Here is a 19519-nt window from a genome sequence, read left to right on the forward strand (position 1 = left end):
CTTCTGGCACAGTTTAAATGAAACTTGCCCTCTTACCAATGGATTCTAAACTTTAATATTCTGGCTCTTTGTTGGCAAGTGTATATCAAACTTTCATCGCGCAATATGTATTGTTATCACCCTGTGCTGCCTCTAACCCTCACTATAAAATGTTGGTCCGTTGCTCTACTCAAAGCCCAAGTTACTGTCAGATGAGGAGATTGAATTTCAACTTTAACTCATTACTGTATATAAATCATGCTCCTGTAATTTGAATGTTTTGCCAAACTCAGTTCACGTGTATCCCCTCGCCTGACATCATACTTCTAGCGTTGCCAACATACGACAGCATTCAGACTCCATAACGCCTTGTAATTTGTTTGTGTGTTTACGACAGAACCCTGCCAATTTTATTAAAGCCAGAGCAGCCCGATGCGTGACTGCGGACCTCGTCGTCCGCCATGCTTCCCTACTGTCTCGTGTTCTCTCTTCCAGCTGATTTTCCCGTGCAGAAAAGCCCCGTAGCCCCGTCTGCATTCCTTTCCAATTAAGCCAGCATCATCTGATTCCAATTACTCTAATTACAGCAGCCAGGGATGTGAGTGAGAGAGAGGGAGAGAGAGGCAGAGAAGAATAATAAGAGAGAGAAACAGAGCAAGAACATCATGGTGAGCCTTCACACTTAAATGTGAGTGTAGCTGGGCAGCCTTAAGGTCACACAAATGGTAACAACAACAACAGTAACCAACAACAAAAAAAAAAGTGCTTACAAAATCACAGCTGCAAAGATTTTAGCGAACACATACTGCAGTCAGTAATGCTGGAAACACATGATAGTGACAGACCGTGTAATCACGCCACACACACACTTAACAAGGTCAGGCTAATGGAGGGACATGGGTGTTGTTAATCACACTATGACGTGATTAACACTAATCCCCTTGGTTTGTCTTGTAAAAGGACATCGTATAACAAATCCCTCCCTCCTCTCTGAAGTCATGTTTGACACCTGCAGGCCGCCGTAGCAATCTCTGATGTCATTGCACAAAATGACACCATTCATACGCTAGCGTACAAATGCCCAGGAGGAGATGCCAGGGTGAGGGACTGCCCTGTTTTTTAAGACCTTCCTGGGATTTTAAACACATTTCTCTCTCTCTGTAAGTCTGTCTGATTCCCATAGCGCCTCCGTGAGCCTCAACACCTCTGTTCCCCTCTCCGCATACCTTCCCGCCACCCTCGGCCTAAACACTTTACACCGTAGAATCAAAATCAACCGAGACATTCATTCATTAAATCTAATCATTTTCAACCTCAGAGATGGCATCATGTTTGTTGCATGCAAATATAGTGTGGCAAAACGAGTGCATCGCATATACACATACATAATCGCGTACACAACACGTCGGCTGTCGTCATGTTAAGATGAAAGTCTCATTTGACAGCTGTGGCATCAAACGGCGGGCCGTGTTAATGATGCAGCCACTCTCAAATTAAGAGCTCATTAGACGCTGTTCAGATAAGACACTGATGAGCCAAGACGGTTTGTTGAAGGATTTATAAAGTAGACTAGTGTTTCCTACTTTATGTTACTGTGTTTATTGTGCAGTCTTGTGCAATGGGCCTTAGCATTACTTCCTAAAGGCGTGCTGTTGTGTTTTATTAACGTATTAACTTAGTTTCAGACGAAAACCCCTGTCTACTTTGACACAAGCAAAGGATCTCATTGCTGCGATGACAATGGCATTGAACATGATATTGTCCTTTTGAATGACAATGATAAATGATGGAGTGATTATGGAAATGCTAAAACCTGTAGGGACACATGTGACAGTTAATTATCTGAAGACATAAAGCAGGTGTTGACATCGGATGACTGACGTGTATTCAATGTCACACCGCATGTGATTTTCCTCTCTACTCTCTCACTCTCAACCCATGATGACCTCCGGATAAGGTGACCCTCCGCCATCTTGCAGGGTGCTCTCCCTTCTCTCCATTTCCCTTTCTCTGTTCCTCCACAGTCTAGAGTTCGCTCGCTCCGTTATGCTGTCATGTGGACACTGATGTCTCTGTCTCTTCTGCCAAGACCCATGACACCTGTCTAGACACTAATATGCTGCTGCCTTACAAACCAGGGACTCCCCCTCCTGATTACCCAGGAGCCATCTCTCTTCCTCTCTTTCTGTCCTTTCATCCCTGCCTCCCGCTATGACTTCTTACAGTTAAGTTGCATTGTAGTATAAAAATCATTCTTATAGTGCTCAAGATCACCTCCATACAGCCAGGTTGTCTGTTTGCACTTTGTCCTTGAATGATTAAAAAATATATCCTCCTCGGTATCAAATCTGTCTCTGGCCCACATCAGAATATCCTCCTTGAGGACTTCAGATTTTGCACGATGTAAACTTGACTAAATATGGTTACATCTGAAAAGCTTCTTCTATTTTTGTCAGGCAATTTTCTAATATGATATGGTGCTGTTTGCCTTGACCTCATGCTCCTGACACTAGTTTTTGAAAAGCTTGGATTCAATAGCGCAAATATTTTTTAACTGCAGTTGTTTTTACAGCATTAATTCAAAAGAATTTGTTCAGAATTGGTCAAAATTTTTTTAAAAAAGCATTCTGTCAACACAGCACTTTGGTGTTAACAGGCTTATTTCCCCACCTTTCCTGACTTCTCCTGAGCACTGATAAAATTACCAGCATAGCTATTATTGTTATTACCACATTCCTCGCTGCAGTCCTTTCTTCATACCTCCTCCCTTCATGGCTTCAACAATTCCCTCCCTCTGTTGTCTGTTTCTCTCTCTTTCTCTTCTCCTCTCTCCATTGTGTCCCTCCACACTCCCTCTCCGGAAAGAGGAAGCACGCTAAGGAGAGTTTTTCCAAGTTTTCATAGAGCGGGAGTGATGAAGCTATTGAACTCTGTGGGACACCCTGGGTGGGTCATTAGTTTGCTTCCACTGTATCATTAGTGTCCATAACAAACACATTATCTCCTGCTGCACCACCCCTCTTCCAGGCCATTTAGGGTGATAATTAGACTGTAACAAGCAGCCGTCCCCTCTATATAGGTCATCTACTGCTAATGACGCTCTCACTGAAACACACACTGAGGAGATTGGGTTTGGTTTCAGAAACTTAAACTGTACTATTTTTGATGGGTCAAGAGAATCGCTTAACAGCATGGAAATTACCAGAGATTCTTTTTGTTGTGTAACAATTGCAGGTCAGGCACGATCAAGCTTTTATCGCCTTCATAGGGTTTTGGTAGTTTTGTCAGTATTGCAGTAAAGAGGCATTTCCTTTTGCCGGTTCTTAAACCTGAAACAACACATGTTTAATGGGTAGCAAGTAATATGACTTACTGTAGTGGATACATGTAATATTTGCTTTAGTAAATGTAATTATTATATGTGAAATGAAAGATAAGCAAAATCCATTCATCCATCCATCCATCATCCATACCAGCTGACAAGATTAGCAACAAACCAGCAAAAAAAACCCACAAATATAGCAAATTTCACACATCACCAAGCAGTCTCACACCTTCTAACTTTGCATAACACATCACGGCTGAACAGATTGTGGTTAATTTGGTAATTGTTTAGACTATTAAACACTGATTTGAATTTAGTCTTAACCATACTGTGTCAACACAACCTATTCATAAAGGAAATATTATACGCTGAAGTCCAGATGTAAATTTATGCACATGGTGTAGAGCCCAGAGGCAGCTGTCAGCAGGGGGAAAACAAAAAGGGCTGCTATGCAGAACACATGGATCATTCTGTAATTATGTGGTGGTTAGTCAATACTGTCAGCTTTTCTGTCATGTTTCATTAACACATGCATGTAATTTTTCTGCCATTTTTGCTGTAATCATAAACAAATATTGCAAAAGCTGATTTTATAGGATTTTATGGCAGCCATGTTGTGGACTTTGATGCTCTGAATCTTTTGTCTTTGCTTGTAAAGGGTGTGTAGTTACACAGTGTGGGTAGGGCTGTCACGCCAACGCCTCTTTAAGATCCCTCTGTCACAAATGAACTTGAGGATAAAATAAAATACGACATGGTTTTTTAAAGGAATATATTTTGTATGTTGAAAAATGAGCAGAAGAATGAGATTTATGAGGGTTTAACTTTGTTCTTCTGCCAAAAACAATTAAAAAACATGTTTTTTTAATATGTCCGAAGGCTCTGACACAAATAAAGTAATAACACTTTTTTGTGCGGTGGAAAAAAAAGTTATAAAATCAGGAATTAATTCATTTGTGCAAAGTGTATGTCTTTATGTATGTATTTCTTTGTTTGTCACATGATCCGTCTATTCATAATCTAAATCTGGTTTATAGCAGTTCTCAAGAACCTGTGTTTTGTGATGGAAATGGAACTAATACCCCACATCACTGTTTTGTAATTGAAAATCATTGCATCAGTTCCACCACTGAACCTTACTGATGTCACATAAATGTTGATTTGTTCTGAGTGGCTTTCCCTGCACAACACTTCCATTATTGCTTTTTTATTACTTTTGTTGTTGCTGTTTTCCATTGAGAAATAATTCTTTAATATATATTTCAATATTTCTGCGGCTCTCGCCTCCACCGTGTTGTCATTTCTCTGTGCAGATGTGACAGAAACTAAGGCGAGGTATTTCTGCCACAGTTAGACATATGATGCTCACATCGCAGTGTAGTTTCACGTGGCAGCCTTAGTGTTCCCCGGTGAGTAGTGGCACATTAAGGAATAACAAATGAGTCCATGACCCAGGGTAGTTATTCAGGGTGTGTTTGTGGAGCAGGCAAACAGCCTATGCTATTTGCTTTGCAGTAGATTCATAAGTGAAAATTGCATTGTGCCTCCATTTGGAGAGCAGGTGATGGAGTGTGGAGGGAAACAAAGAGATTGTCACTCTCCTGGTTTCTGATGATGCTGTACCACTCTGCTGAAAGGCTCACACATCCTGCCTGTCATCTTAACACTGAATCGGACTTGTCAACATACTGTATGTGTCTGCTTTTTAAACTAGATTGAAAGAAGAACTATGACTGCGTGCAAGTGGTTGAGCATTTATTAGTGCTGAGTTTGTGAGAGAAAGTCACCGATGCATGCTGAAGCACATGCATGTGACTCTGCCTTCCTTCCTATCTGTAAACTTTGATCCTCTGACCCAACCGGTCTGCTGAACACATTCTTCACACAGACGTGTGCTGGGTAGACAGACGAGGGGGGGGGGGGGGGCACAGGGATGCAGCCTTTTGAAGTCACTTAACATCCACCGCCACGGCTCATTTGACCCATGCACCATGAAGTTAACATGCATGACGATTTTATGATGCGGTGAACCTCGTCAAGGGCAGCTCGGAGGATCGCATGTGGTGAAGCCCTGAGAAAAGCATGCATTGAATGAGACAGCGTCTCTGAAGTGGAGAGGAGGCTGTGTCATGTTGGAGACACATGGGCTTTTTTAGGAGTTTTTAAGTGCATAGGTCACTGTGCACCATATCTGTGATCTTGAGATCTTAGAGCATTGGTTCCCAACCTTTTTTGTCTGGCGTACTCCCACAGCTCTGTCAGAATTATTTAATAGTTTTTCACTGCAGACAAAACAACAAATGTCAATCCATATTTAGGCTTGGTTTCTTTCTTTTATTCAGTAGATTTACTAAATTTTGTATTTGTATTGGAGTGGAAAAAACTGGACATTGCAACCTTTTTTACTTTTAGCTATTAATTTCTACTTATCTGATAGCTTGCTCATTACTTCTCATGTTGTTGATTGTTACAGTAAGTATATCATTATGTATTTTTTATTATTAATATTCATTACCAAATTATAATGCGTATTAAGTATAATATGTGTACGCTCAGCTATTATCTTAGCTATTTTATCAAAATTAGCTAAGCTACTTTGCAGTCTTTCTATGTACCCCCTGGTAACTGTAGTTACCATAGTTACCGGGGAGCATATGACCACATATAGGTTATAGGAAGAGCTTTTCAAAGTCTCCATCTCCATTGCCTTTAATAACACAGAGCTATGGTCAGTGGTCTACCACTTTGCTCTTCACAGTTCCCAGTAAAGAAAAAAATACAAAATCATAGCCCTATTTGTTCAGCTGTTTGTACTTTATGTTTGTGAGATTACTTTAAGTAGTTGAATTAGGCACTAAACAAAAAAGATTCATAGTAGGAAGGTAAACAGCATATGAAAAGTTGTGCACACCACTCCCTGATAAAATCAATGCGCCCCAGTGGGAGTCCCTTCGATGATGTTTCTAGATTTTTGTCCTGGGCGTCTGGAGAAAGCCTGCTCACAAATATCAGTATCATATTACCCATAACACAGTATGTCATGTGTTCAGTATTCTATCTCATCTCTGCTCAAAGCAAATGATCAAATGTCCTAAACTGTGGGGAGTGCACTGGTAAAGGAGATCTAGTGAATTAGTGTGATAGTGACTTCAGGAGGGAGGAGAAGGTAAGAGGATGAAAAACATACAGTATATAAAGGTTTCCTAGGTTTAGAGGCAAAATGAGAAAAAGACAAAAGAGGCAGGAGAGAGGAAGAGGTAGAGCTTTTGTACAAAGTGAAAAGCCATTCATAATTTACAGATAGAGTAGGTTTCCTACCACAGAGGTCCTCATGTTGGTCAATAGTGGAAATCAAACAGCTCACCACCATTTCCTTTTAACACCCCCCTCCTCTCCAAAACCAAAATTATCACCAGCACTCTCCACCTCCACATGATGTCAGCCAGGAGGAATTCAATCTCAGAAATGATATCATGAATGATGCATAAGACAGAAAAATGCATTTACCCTGGCGACAACACAATGAGCTGTTGTTGCAAACACCATAATGGAAAAATACGAAGGTTACGGTGATGAAAATGTATTATGAAACCGGGAAGACATTTGTGAAAGTTGTCTACTCTGGGGCTGAGGGAGCATGACCCTGAGCATAACCACAGCTTATAAGGAAATTCCTCAATATTTCTACAAAGGGAAGATGAATTTGTCTTGAAGTCCTCAGGGAGTGTTGCAAAGAGCATCTTTGTGTGCATGCGTGCATGCCCACTTATACAATGTGCGCATGAGTTTGTCTCCTTTTGCTGGAGCACAGGGGCAAGGCCGGTGTGCCCGTCTTCCATGTTAATAATGGATTTTTGATATGAGCTCCACATGAAATTTTAATCTCTGGAATAGTAGCTCACCGAGGGAGATACAAAATCAAATCAGGGGGTCGTGATTAAGCGGGTGAAGCGCATATCGACCCATTTAAATTCACATTAACCCGGCATCAAAATGTATGAGCCATGACATTGATGGCAGACATAATTTAGTGGTGTTATGTCTGTTTTGCAAAGTAAAGGTGTGATCTCTTTCTCACACATCTGCAAAAGAGAGAAAATGACACCTAATATGTTAGAGGACACTTTCTGGATGCTCGGAAATGTGAAAGGATAAGCTAACTAAATGTTGCTTATGAAGCCAAAGCTTAAAATAGCTGTTCCTCTGTGTCATAGACCTCCACTGAGTCTAAAAACTGTTAAAATCAGTATTGAGTAAGACAATATTGAGCCATGTCGTTGCAATGGGTGACACGTTCGTTTATTACGATAAACTCAGGCACTGTGGTTAGCACCCTACAATCCCACATACACCATCCATGTCATAAATACTAATTAGAGCACCAACTGTGTATCAGTTCACAATAGATACACTATTTACTCCTACTTGAGTGACACTTGTTAGAAATTACAGTGCCCTGTTGTCATAAGCTGATGTTATGATTTTTTAAAGCTAGATGCTTGTGACCCAAGATTTAAATCATCAATATGTATGAATGGGATTGGGGCTAAATGCCACTGACAGGATTGGGAAGTACTGAGAGACCGATGTTGTTTTTGTCTCTTTCCATGGGATTTATTGACAATAAGAAAAATATAGAATTATGTCAACGTTTCCCTTTGGAGCCATTAAAATCACACTTCATCTTCTTTATGATGGTAGTAACTATATATTTGTTTAGATGGCATACTATCAAAGACTCTATCAAGAATTTGACAGTGCAGTGTTTTCTGCACAGTATAGGACTCTCCCTGCGTTTTTGCTTAAATTTGTATGCAACAGCCCAGTTAAGAACATACTAAAACCAGTTTTGTGACATAGCACTCACTGTGCCTTGTGCTGGATGAATATTTTACCAGCAATGCCAGCGGAGTGGAGGACCAGCTGAGAGAGAGAGAGTAAAACAAAGCCCACCGCTGTGTTAGCATACTCACAGGCTCAATAATGTATCACCCATTTTTGCTCCTTACACAGCATCTATCATCTCAGAATAATATAGAGTAGCTAGAAACTCATTTTCCTTAAGCAATATTACGACAAAGATTGACAACGTGTGAGTGTTTGTGTGTGTGTGTAGAGTCACATGTTATGCGTCTGTGTGTGAGTTTGTGCACGTATGAGGTGCGGTGCTGTGCAGGATGTGTGTAATTATGTGAGTGAATGAGTGTAGATCTTAAAACCAAACTAAACACCTCAGTGCCTCTGGGCTGCTAGGACACACTTAGTTGTCATTGGCTTGCATTGCACTCATGGGAAGAATTCTGTAGCTGAATAATGTGATGTATTAAGCTGTGCTCTGCAGCAACGTATGGTAATTTGTACAATTTTTATTTAATCAGGTAACATTGTATTCCAGCCAAATGGAACACTGCGTGAGCAAGGTGAACCTCTAATCTTTTGCTCTTAAGCTTCATATTCAGCTGTTTTTATCTTGTTTATCTTTTGGGGGGGGGGGGGAAACTCTTTTTAAAATAACTTTTTGCCATTGACAAACTTTGAGTTACTTTTTGGTGTAAAAATGATACCGAAAGGTTAATTAATGGGCATTTTCTAAGCCACCATCTGTTGTTGAGTGCTATTCACACTGTAACAGATGAGTGGAGGATCTTCTTGCAACTACTAAGACTAGTCAATCATATGAACATCCTCAATGTGAATAAATGAAAGGACTGAGCAGTGTGGCAGCTTTTAATGAGAATGACCACAGATCAGAAGAGAATTCTGACCTCTGTTGTCTCAATAGTATGTCAATACACCAGAAAAAGGGGAAGAGGGGAGGTAATCATTTCTTGATATGTAAGTTATCGGTAAAATAGACCGTTTTGCCCAAGAGCAGTATGTGCAGAGTACAAAAGATTCTTGTCTGTAAAATTCTAATTGTGTCATGTATCATAGTGACAACTATACAATAAGGTATGTCTCCGTTAGAAATGCACCAGTCTGATATTCCTGATCAGACTGACCTTATTAAGCAGATTGAGTATTGGCCATGACATGACCAAAGCCACACTAAGTATAGTTTCTTTGTCAATGTCATTCTAAAATTACTTTCTGTTAGTTTCTGCTATCAGTTACATTCATTCAGTGATAGCAACCTGCCAACTGAGGTGTTAAGTGAGTTCCATACAGAAGTATACAGATTTCAAATTTGGCAAAAAGAGAGCACTCACATCGGATCACTAAAAAAGCACTGGCAGATACCTCGAGTTGCAATATTGGAATTGGTATCAGGAGAGAAAACGTTGGATTGGTGCATCCCTAGTTTACATCCACCAATATAAATGCCAGAAATTCTCAATTAAATGCCACAATGTATCTGAATAATTGGTCATCACATATGTAACCTTGTCATGTCTTCTTGAATATATCCACATAAAGGTAGCTGATAGAAACATGCAGTAACTCGCATTATAATTTGCCAAAACTTCAAAAATTTGCTTAAATTGTAACTAGAGCTTCCTCCCAACTCACTCTCAAACCTGAAAGTTTACATGCAAAAATAATTATAGCAACCACTGAGGTGGTTCACATTAAAGAATTAGGGGAAAGATGTTATCTATTGCATTCTTTATCTCAAACCCCTGCCGATACCCGTTTATCACTGCACTATTAAAAGCCATGTTTAAATGACAGGTGTTTTAGGCTGTTTGTCCAAACGTAATATGGTAATTGGATTGAAAATGGCCGCCCTGGGTGATGGCACAGATCCTCTGTCTCATGGCCCTTTGTTTCAAACAGACGGTATGAATCAGGAATGTGAATTTTGTCAGCCCCCTAGTGAGCAGCAGAAGGACCTCACGCATTACCAGCTTGCGTTCTCGCTTTCTTTCTTCTGCTCTGTAACATGCTGTTCTGTGATTGAGAGCGTCTAGGTTGGAGACATTTGTGTATATGTTGGATTATAATGTGAGTTTGTACACCTCTGTGTGTTCATAAGCATGTTTATCAGATATAGAGCATTCAAGCCTGTCTGTAGAATCTGACTTTGATGAATGTATGTCGTCATTGTTGAAAAGACACTTTGAACCCTTTGAAATGCTCCTGTACTAATGCAAGATAGATAAATCTTAGTCAATTTATATTATGTTTGCATTAGCTGCTGTTTGTTTAATGGACAGCAATTTACCAAATATTATTCTCACATCAGAGTCTGACCCTGACCTTGAAACCTTCTGTACACTTATAGTTTCAAGTTTCCTGCAGCTTGACTCTGCTAACAGTGTTGTGAAGCTGCTCTAAATGGTTGCAGTGGACAGAGACGTATTGAGTACACACCATGTTGTAAAATCTTGGATGTGGATGGGATTTGAAGTTTTAGTGTCATAGCGGGGCTTGATAACAGACAGAATGGCAGAGTGTTGAGGAAGTGTTTGACAACAGCCTCTACAAAGGGAAAAGTAGAATGATCCTGCCATCCGCTGATCAGTAGAAACAGAAAATGTTGGGAAGCACTCATCAAAGGGCAGTAAGCTGCCCAGCTGACTTCCCCTGCTGTTGTCTGACCAGCTGACTAGCCGTCTGACAGAATGATAGCTCCTTTGTAGTGCTACCTTTGTGTCTCCGAATTCTCTGGCTCCTCACAAATTAAACTCAAGCTTTTGAAGTGAGTTGATGTGCTCATATGCTTCTCCCCTCTCAAGCATCCAGATCCCACATCCCCCCTGCTCATCTTTGGGATGCATTCCACAGATTCAGGTTCCCACTGCAAGATCTGAGTGCACATCCTCAATTTATGTACAAGAGAACAGGTCCCTCTGGCATCTGCAAACTTGTCAGCAACACATCCTTGCAGCAGCAGCAACACAGCAACTACTGCTTCCTTGCAGTTTGCTCCAACCAGACAACACAGAACCCCATTGTCTTTGGCTTTAATTGTGCTCCTCCAGGCTGCTGGTTAGTCACACACCAGGCCAGAGTGGCATACCTGAGGGAAGTGAAGAGTGCGGTGTTCTGCCACGGATTGGCAACCACATACACATCCACGCACAGCCTCGTAGAGTGTGTACCGGTGCTTAAGGGAGCTCCCAAGAAGCCCTGTAGAGCCAATTACACATACAACTCTAATCTCTTGAGCAAGCTGAATGGATAGAGAAGGAGAGGAAGGGAGGAAGGAGCAAGGATGAAGGTCGGAGGAGATGGCAATAGCGAGGGGAAGGAAGGACGAGCAGGAATGGATTGACAGAGAAAAGTAAGGTTGAAGTGTGTATGAAATGAAAAGTGTCGACAAAAAGAAGGAGAAGGGGAGGCTATGGAGAGGTCAGTGGTATGAGGAGGGGAAAAAAAGACAGAATGGGGTGAAGGAATCCAGGGGATATACTGTACTGTAGTAACAGAAAAGAATGAGTGTTGGCAAGAGAGTGAGGGCATTTCCGAGCATCAACATAGCGTTAGATGCAGTGCCCCAAGTCAAGACACATATCTATCTGTCTAACTTTTATCAGTTAAATGGATACAGCCCTAAGAGCCCCATAGGCAGAACGTGAGACTTCTAACGGCTGACGTTTTCCCTCAAGCATTGTCAAAAGGCAACAAGGGCTTCCTTTAATGTGTTATATCTGCCTGTCATGTCAGCTGCCATCATCTCTTCAGCTTTCTCTTTCTTACCTTTTCACTCTTTCACCTTTTGCACAGAGATCTATAACTCCTATTTTCCCTTGCCTTTGTTTTTTTGCATAACCCAGATCCTTGCCTTCCTTTTTTCCCCCTCTCTAATAATATCCCCCCTCCCCTGTGGCATGGTAATGTTCTCAGAAATTACAGTGAGGTAAACAGAGCAGGGTGTTGAAATGAAATAACCGCTACAGGGCTGTCAGCTCCAGCAAGGGGGCTATCCGTCAGCAGGAAATGACACATCGGCCGCCCCCCCCCCCATCACACACACAGTTGGATTCTTCCTGTCCTCCTGGTGGCAAGGTGAAGGAATTATACTCATCAAAGGCCCAGCGCAGCCTGGAGCCTTTCCATTAACCTTCTACAACACTGGTCAATGGCGAGGGGACAGACACAACTGCCATCACACACACCAGAAACACGGATGCTTACGCTTCTGGAAGGAAGGAAATGATACAGACACAGCTTTATATATATATTTGATGGAACAGACGTACACGCATAATTACTCTGAGATACGATACATACACAGGTGCACACACGCACGCACACCTCAATTACCGTTTCATTCATAGCCTGACAGCAGAGCGTACGCGAAGGCTGACATTAAAGGAAATTAAATCTCCTTGTGGAATGGGCCAGCCCATCTCACCTCCCGTCAAAATGCTCCCATTTCCACTCCTCCCCGTAACCTTCTCATCTGGGTATTTAGGGCTTTGTGGTGCGGAACGTCATCAAAGAGAAAACTTAGCGAGGCGGCCGTGCGTAGACGAGGCCTCCCTGTGATAATCCCCCTGCAAACGGAGCCCTCTACTATTAGCCCATGCACACAAATTACTGCTACACGTTCTGTTGCACTCTTTCACCGCATGTACTGTCACATGCTTATAGGCGAGAGTACTTTCATTCAAAATCACACACACACACACACACACACACACACATAAACTCTCATATCATTGGCTTAGCCCAGTGAGTGAGTCAGTTAGTTAATTCTTTGATCCAGACCTCCTGTCTGCATTGGAATACGAAGCCTATTTGACATAATCCTGAAAAACATCGCCTCACATAACCAATGATAGGCTACTCAAAGGAAAGCACAGCTGCAAGGCTACACACACCAAAGGGACTTAGCAAGAGAGTGACACGTGTACAGTAGATTTTTACGGGCAGATTTAATTAAGCCTCATTCACTACCAAATCCTGTGTTATACAAACTCTTGCAAGCTATTTCTCACTCACATAAATGTGATAAACCTGCAGAAAAAGGAGGCGTTTAGTTTGTCCTAAAGTTGGGTAATTGAGTTCCTGGTTAAAGGGGAAAGAGCTGCGGTTTTCCTGCTTTCACGTTCGGCGCCGTTTTCTCCCAAAGGCTTTAATGAGATCAAACATGTCCCGTCAGATAAGACGGCTAATTAATCAGGGGAGGGACCAGTCTTCTCCTCTGACAGATGGAGAGATGGAGGCAGGACGCTGGTGGAGGCACTTCCTCTCCTCCTCCTTAACCTCTTCCTCCACCATCAACAGAAAGCAAAAGAAGACAGAGTGAGACAGAGTTTCCTGTGGAGAAGCATAGAGCCTGTAAAGAGTCTCAAAAATGGTGTTTACATGCACGCTGCAACTGAAGTATCTCCACAACCCCCCACTGAGAAGAAGACAGACTTCTCGTATTGAAGTTGCTTTTTACAGTATTGCTTATGCGTGTGAAATAGATCTCTGAAATTTCAGTCAGACTGTAAGGAGTAAGACTTTCCTGAATTAAATGTAAAGCACAGCTGGTTACAGGTTTACAAGTCTGCATATAAACAGTCATGGTGGTACAGGAAAGAGAAACATATTCCACTATGCTGTAGTTATGTGCCGTTTATGTCTTTATTTTCATTGGATGAAAGTCAGTCAGAAGCTCATCCCCTATTTGGCCTTGCTTCCCTTCTCTTGTCTTGTTGCCAGTTCTTAAGGTTTATTAGACTAGACTTAGCTGATTCAACTAAGACATTCTTGAACTAATGGAACTAACATTTTCCTTTAGCATTCATATCATTCCATAAATTTTTATAGATGATTGTCTTGCTAAATTGCCATTCTCATTCAGGGTATATTCAGCAGCCTACCTTATTAGATGATAGACCTTAAACCATCACAGAGATTATTGCCCTTCTACTTGGCAATGCTTCTTTCAAAGACCCACGCTCATATTATTGATCTGACTTGGTTTAAAATGTAGCCTCCTATTCAAAGGTTTTACTGCCAACCTGATAGCTTTCAATCGGCTGATGAGAGGCTGTTATTATTTTTACTGAGGATGAGAAGGAAATTTACTTTTTGATTATTCGCCATCAATATGTACATTTAAAGTACAGCTCACAATGGCTGCACAAGATCCATTATTGTTAAAAGGTTTTCATTTTCAGCTATGCTAGTGCCGTGGCTTTAGGGATGACAGTGTTGTCCGTCCGTTTATCCGTCTCAGGATAAATTGTAATCATTGTGGTGACCTGTCCATTTTTCATCTAGAGCCATCATCAGGGAAAAATTTTTTAATTTGCCCATTGGTACAGCCTCAACTGTAGTTTGTGTTTAGTGCTAATTAGTAAATGTTATCATGATAACACGCCAAACTAGGATGATGAACATGGTTAACTTTATTCCTACTACAAGGCATGGATGTTCGATATGAAGTAGATGTGATGAATGAAAACTGGTAGCAGATCAGTCTCTGGCTGACTACCTGAGTGGAAGGATGGATTTGATGTAATTTGATATGTTAGAGGAGAATATGCGTCAAATGCATACAGCATCATAAAGATATAATTAGAGATAATGATGATATAATATAGTTTCATGCTAAATTTAGAGACTGACTGACTGACTTGAAGCATAGATGGATGGATAGCTGGGGGACACACATGTGGATGCCTGGTTCAGTGACTTATTGACTGATAGGGCTGGGCTGCTGTGTCCAGCTGTTCTACTGTAGAGCTCAGCAGGCCCTCTGCTACCTCAGGCTCAACCCACAACCAGCTGTGCAGCTTCACCTCGCTAGCAGCAGCCCCTGGGCACTACAATGAATATACTGTTGTACAATACACACTACACAGCTTCCCTCTCTCGCTCTCTTTAGATCTTTAAACTTAACACTGAAGTTAAAAAAAACAACCAGAAGACTCCATGAAAACTATTGTGAATACTATACGTTAATACAGACTTGTGTGGCGTCATACAAATCCATAATCTAGCCTACATACTCACCCTTTCACACACATACAGCTAGGCGCACCATGAACTGTTGATGTATCCATATTGCATAAGCAGATGGATGTATAAGTATGTCAATATAACCGAGCGCAATGCGAGTTCAGAAAGAGTTTGGTTGCATTGTTGACAGCATTGCTACATGTTACGTGATGGCTCACTACACAGAGCTGATGCATATTTCACAGCTCCTAAAATTGATGGTGATACATTATTTCTTATACCATCTTGTCTTCTCCTCTTCTCCCTTCCCTTCATCCTCTCTCTGCACCCGCTATCCTCCCTGCTATTCTACCCTCTGGCCCTGCAGCAACAGGAGCAGGACCCTACCAACCTGTACATCTCCAACCTGCCGGTGTCAATGGATGAGCAGGAGCTGGAGAACATGCTGAAGCCCCTGGGTCACGTCATCTCCACGAGGATACTGAGGGATGCCAACGGGGTCAGCAGAGGAGTCGGCTTCGCCAGGTATACTTTAATAATGATACTAATATGATATGGAGGCATCAGTCTCCCTTCTCAACATATTGCCCTGCTGCTACTAAGCACTGTAATTGACTTTTTAAGTAATAGATGTGCAGTACATGTCTGCGTACACTATACCAGGGTCAAATATTAATTCTATACTTACTGTACATATTTGTTGTGGTTTAGTTTACCCAATTTATGTGTACCCTCCCGACTGGTACTTCAAGAAAGCTCAAACAATAACCAAGAATAATTTGTAAATGGATTGTGACCCCTCTTATCTGTGCAGACACATGCATACACTGAACAACAAACACACGATCGTTAGCATGCATTTGTCTACATATATAAAGACACAGGCTTATAAGTGTGTGCCTGAACTCTAGAAAGACACTTGTCAGATGAATCCTCCCCTCCAGGCAGTGGAAACTTTAAAAGGTGATTTGTTTCTATTCCAAGCCTGTCTGGCTGTGCGTCTGGCAGTGCCGGTGCATCAGTGTGTACGCACATGCCTGTTAGTTTATACTTGTGTCCGTGCATTCATGGGCACCAGCAATTACACCCTTACAGCATAGTCAGGGCTGCTGTATTTCCACCACCAGGCTCATCACTGAACAGTTTATTTCTTTTTCTACTTAGAAAAGTTTCCACTTCAGCTTGTTAATCCCCCAAAGTCATAAACCGCTCTGTCCTTGTCCTCGGCAGCAGCCACCAGGCTCTCATTCCTCTCCACACATCCCTCCCTTGTTTACCCAGAGGAGGCCACTGACGGCAGTACCGCCATCTTGCAGGGATTTTTCTTAATCACCTGCTCTGGCTGAACTCGTCTCCTATTCCCTGCTCTATTACCGAGGGTTACAGCAGGACAGACAGGCGCAAACACACACACACACACAGGCACTTGTGCACAAACATGAACATATGCACATGCAAGCCTCCACACACGCCTACACACCTGCGCATAAACACACATGCATGCGCGCACATATACCAACACAAACATTCGACAGCAGACTCTCACACGTACACACACAGACAGGTAGGCAGCCTCCTGCAGACCAGCAAGCAGAGCACAGCAACAACCTTCCACAAGCCACCTGTTCAAGCAGCCCTCAGTGGGAGGAGGAAGAGACATGATGGAAAGGGAGAGTGGGATGGCAGGAGAGAGAGGGACGGGAGTGTGAAACAGTGGCCAGGTAAAAAGAACTTATCATAGAGGTTATTATAAAGAGAAAGAGAAGGTGATGAGGAGGCGTGGCCGGGCACTATGTGACGGAGAAGGATTGAGGAATAGAAAGTGAAACGAGTGAGTGTGGGAGAAAATGTGAGAAGTGAACGGGCATAATTTCAGATAGATAAGGAGAAAACAGAAAATATGAGAGAGGTACAAAGGGTGTGATTGTTTATGTCTAGATCAAGAAATAAAGGAAGGTGGTGGTAATTGACAACTAAAGGTGAGAGAAAAAAGCCAGAAAGAGGCCTGGACAAAGGAAAAAGAGAAAGCAATGTATTTTATAAATTGTGGACCTCCTGTTAGCTGTGTCAACACACAGACAGACAGACAGCTGCTAAGGGTTGGGCCATGAGGGGCATTAGAGAGAGTAAACTGAGCTAAGTGTTTGTGGGCCGATCCATTACTGTTATCAGAGCCCATTACTCCAGCCCCAGCACTAATCATTGCAGACAGCAGCACCTGATGCCATTAACCAGCAGCACAGAGAGAAAAGCCAGCCTGCCTCAATGCCTACCTGGTTTGCTCACTGACTGACTGGCTACCCCAACAACCTGACTGACCGTCAGACAGTCTGGCTAACCGGTTTGTTTCCCAATGACTGCCTAACAGGCTGTCTGCCTTATTTACTTCTTGTCTCTCCACCTGCTTTTTTGTCTACCTACCTGCTCTACTGCTGGGAAAAGCGAAGGAGAGACGGTGATGAGGAGGAGGCAAACAAGGAGTAGCCAGAGGGATTGTGTGGAGGATGGATAAAAAGCATTAGGGAATAGGAAGAGAAGCTAAGCATCAACACTTCTGCCAGATTATCACTTAAAACTCTGGAGAAGCTTGATGGATTCGGTCTGATTCTGAAGCCCCTTTAAGACGGACAACAAACACATCCCGACAAATAATATCAAAACAGCTTTTGTTTTAACAATGCAATACACAAAATCATAAATCATTATTTCACAAGTACTTAGTGGAGTGTGCACTGGCTTGTTAGGCATGAGAGGAAAAAGAGAAAGAAGAGGTTAGCTGTGCTTCATGCAGATCCTCTCTGTGTCACTGAGCCTCTTCGTAAAGTGAGAGCATTAAAGAACAGGTTATTGGCATGTTGATGTAACTGTGTGGAAGCGCAGTGATGTGTGTGAATGAGGATTAGGAGCATTTAATGATTATCTTTACAAAATTAAGGGGGGTTGTAAATGAAATAACTGTGTTTTACTGATCTGGATTTTAGTTAGTTGCTTAGTGATAGTGAGATGTTAAGGCCAGTTGTCATGATTAGTGATCAGCTGACGAAGACTGGTTAAAAGAGAGAGGGAGAGCGGATGGATACAGGGTCAGCAAGAGATGAATGACACAGGGAAGTGTGAAAGATTACATATTCTAAAAAGAGAGGTAGAGAGAGAAAGACGTGGTGATGTGGATAGGGCAGAGCGGAGAAACAAAAGGATGGACAGAGACGGAAGGAAAGGAGGGCAAGGAAAGTGAGAGAGATGGGGCGAGAGAGAGCGAGGGTAACGGTGAAAGATGGAGGAAATAACCAAGGTTGAAAGACGGGGAGGAATGAGAGAGACGTCAAAAAGAAGAGGTGCAGATGGGCTGGGAGTAAGATGGATGGGATGGAGAGAGCGATAAAGAAGCTATGGTAAAAAAAAAAAAAAAAAAAAAGAAGGATGGAGGTAGAGATTGGAGAGGGATGAGAGACAGAAGACAGAGAAGTGAGAGGCTGACAGCATGATATGAGTATTCTTGGAGGTGAGAGCGAATAAAGCATGCATATCTGGAAAGCAATGAATTTTGCACATTGCAAAAGCGTATTACCATGAAGGCATCACTCAAGCTTGCATTTAAAAACTCAAGTCTCATTTTAATAAGAGTCCTTTGTGCGTATACGTGAAGAATTTGCATAGTAACATTATGTGCAAATTAATGTAAAGCGTATGTTTTGTGACATGTTATTGTAACTTAAAACAATTGAACTCTTGGATAAATAGAAATCTCCATAGGGAAAGAAAAATCATTGTCCTTGACTGATGTAGATTACCAAATGTCAAATTGTGGTCACTCTTCTACAAATTCATTAAAAGTTTTTTAAAGTCAAATTGAAATTAACTGTAATTTTATTGGTGCAAAATCTGTGTGGGTGGGCACTAAAAATACCTTTATAATATTGCTTATTGTTAGCCTCTACTTAGTCCCATCTTTCATCTGAGCGCTCCTTATGTTACTCCATGACTCATCCTTACTCCCTGTTGTGAATCACAGGCTATACCAGAGTGCTAAGGTCTACATGTTGCTGTGAGTTGCCATCACCACATCTGGACCTATTAAAGAGTGACGGCAAATGTTAGCAAGACCCTCTTCCTTTATATAACGTGGGCAAAATCACACTCAGTGTCCAGGAGCTGCCGATGACCCAGCTGGTGTTAAAGTAACAGCCAGGAATCAGTGGTAATGGTAGAAAGCTACCACTCAGAAAGCCAGTTAACTCAGCTTGCTAGCTTTCACTTTCCAAATGGAATATGAACTTGCTAATAGAAAAGGAGAAAATACATCTTTTATCAACATCCATAGGCTATAGGGCTTCTGTAGTGCACCACAGAGAGAGTCACATGTCTTCTAGC

At 41.9% G+C, this 19519-nt stretch overlaps 1 protein-coding gene across 7 annotated transcripts in view; it reads left to right on the plus strand.

Moving 5' to 3' along the window:
* Window positions 1-19519, plus strand: part of rbms3 (RNA binding motif, single stranded interacting protein) — a 299179-nt gene that overhangs the window by 210529 nt on the left and 69131 nt on the right. For all 7 annotated transcript variants that reach the window (XM_044336701.1, XM_044336707.1, XM_044336702.1 and 4 more), the window contains one exon: window positions 15516-15673. In XM_044336701.1, coding sequence (XP_044192636.1) covers window positions 15516-15673 — 158 coding nt within the window. The remainder of the gene's footprint in view (window positions 1-15515; window positions 15674-19519) is intronic.

The sequence above is a fragment of the Thunnus albacares genome, chromosome 19, assembly GCF_914725855.1.
Source record: "Thunnus albacares chromosome 19, fThuAlb1.1, whole genome shotgun sequence".
NCBI classification, from domain to species: domain Eukaryota; kingdom Metazoa; phylum Chordata; class Actinopteri; order Scombriformes; family Scombridae; genus Thunnus; species Thunnus albacares.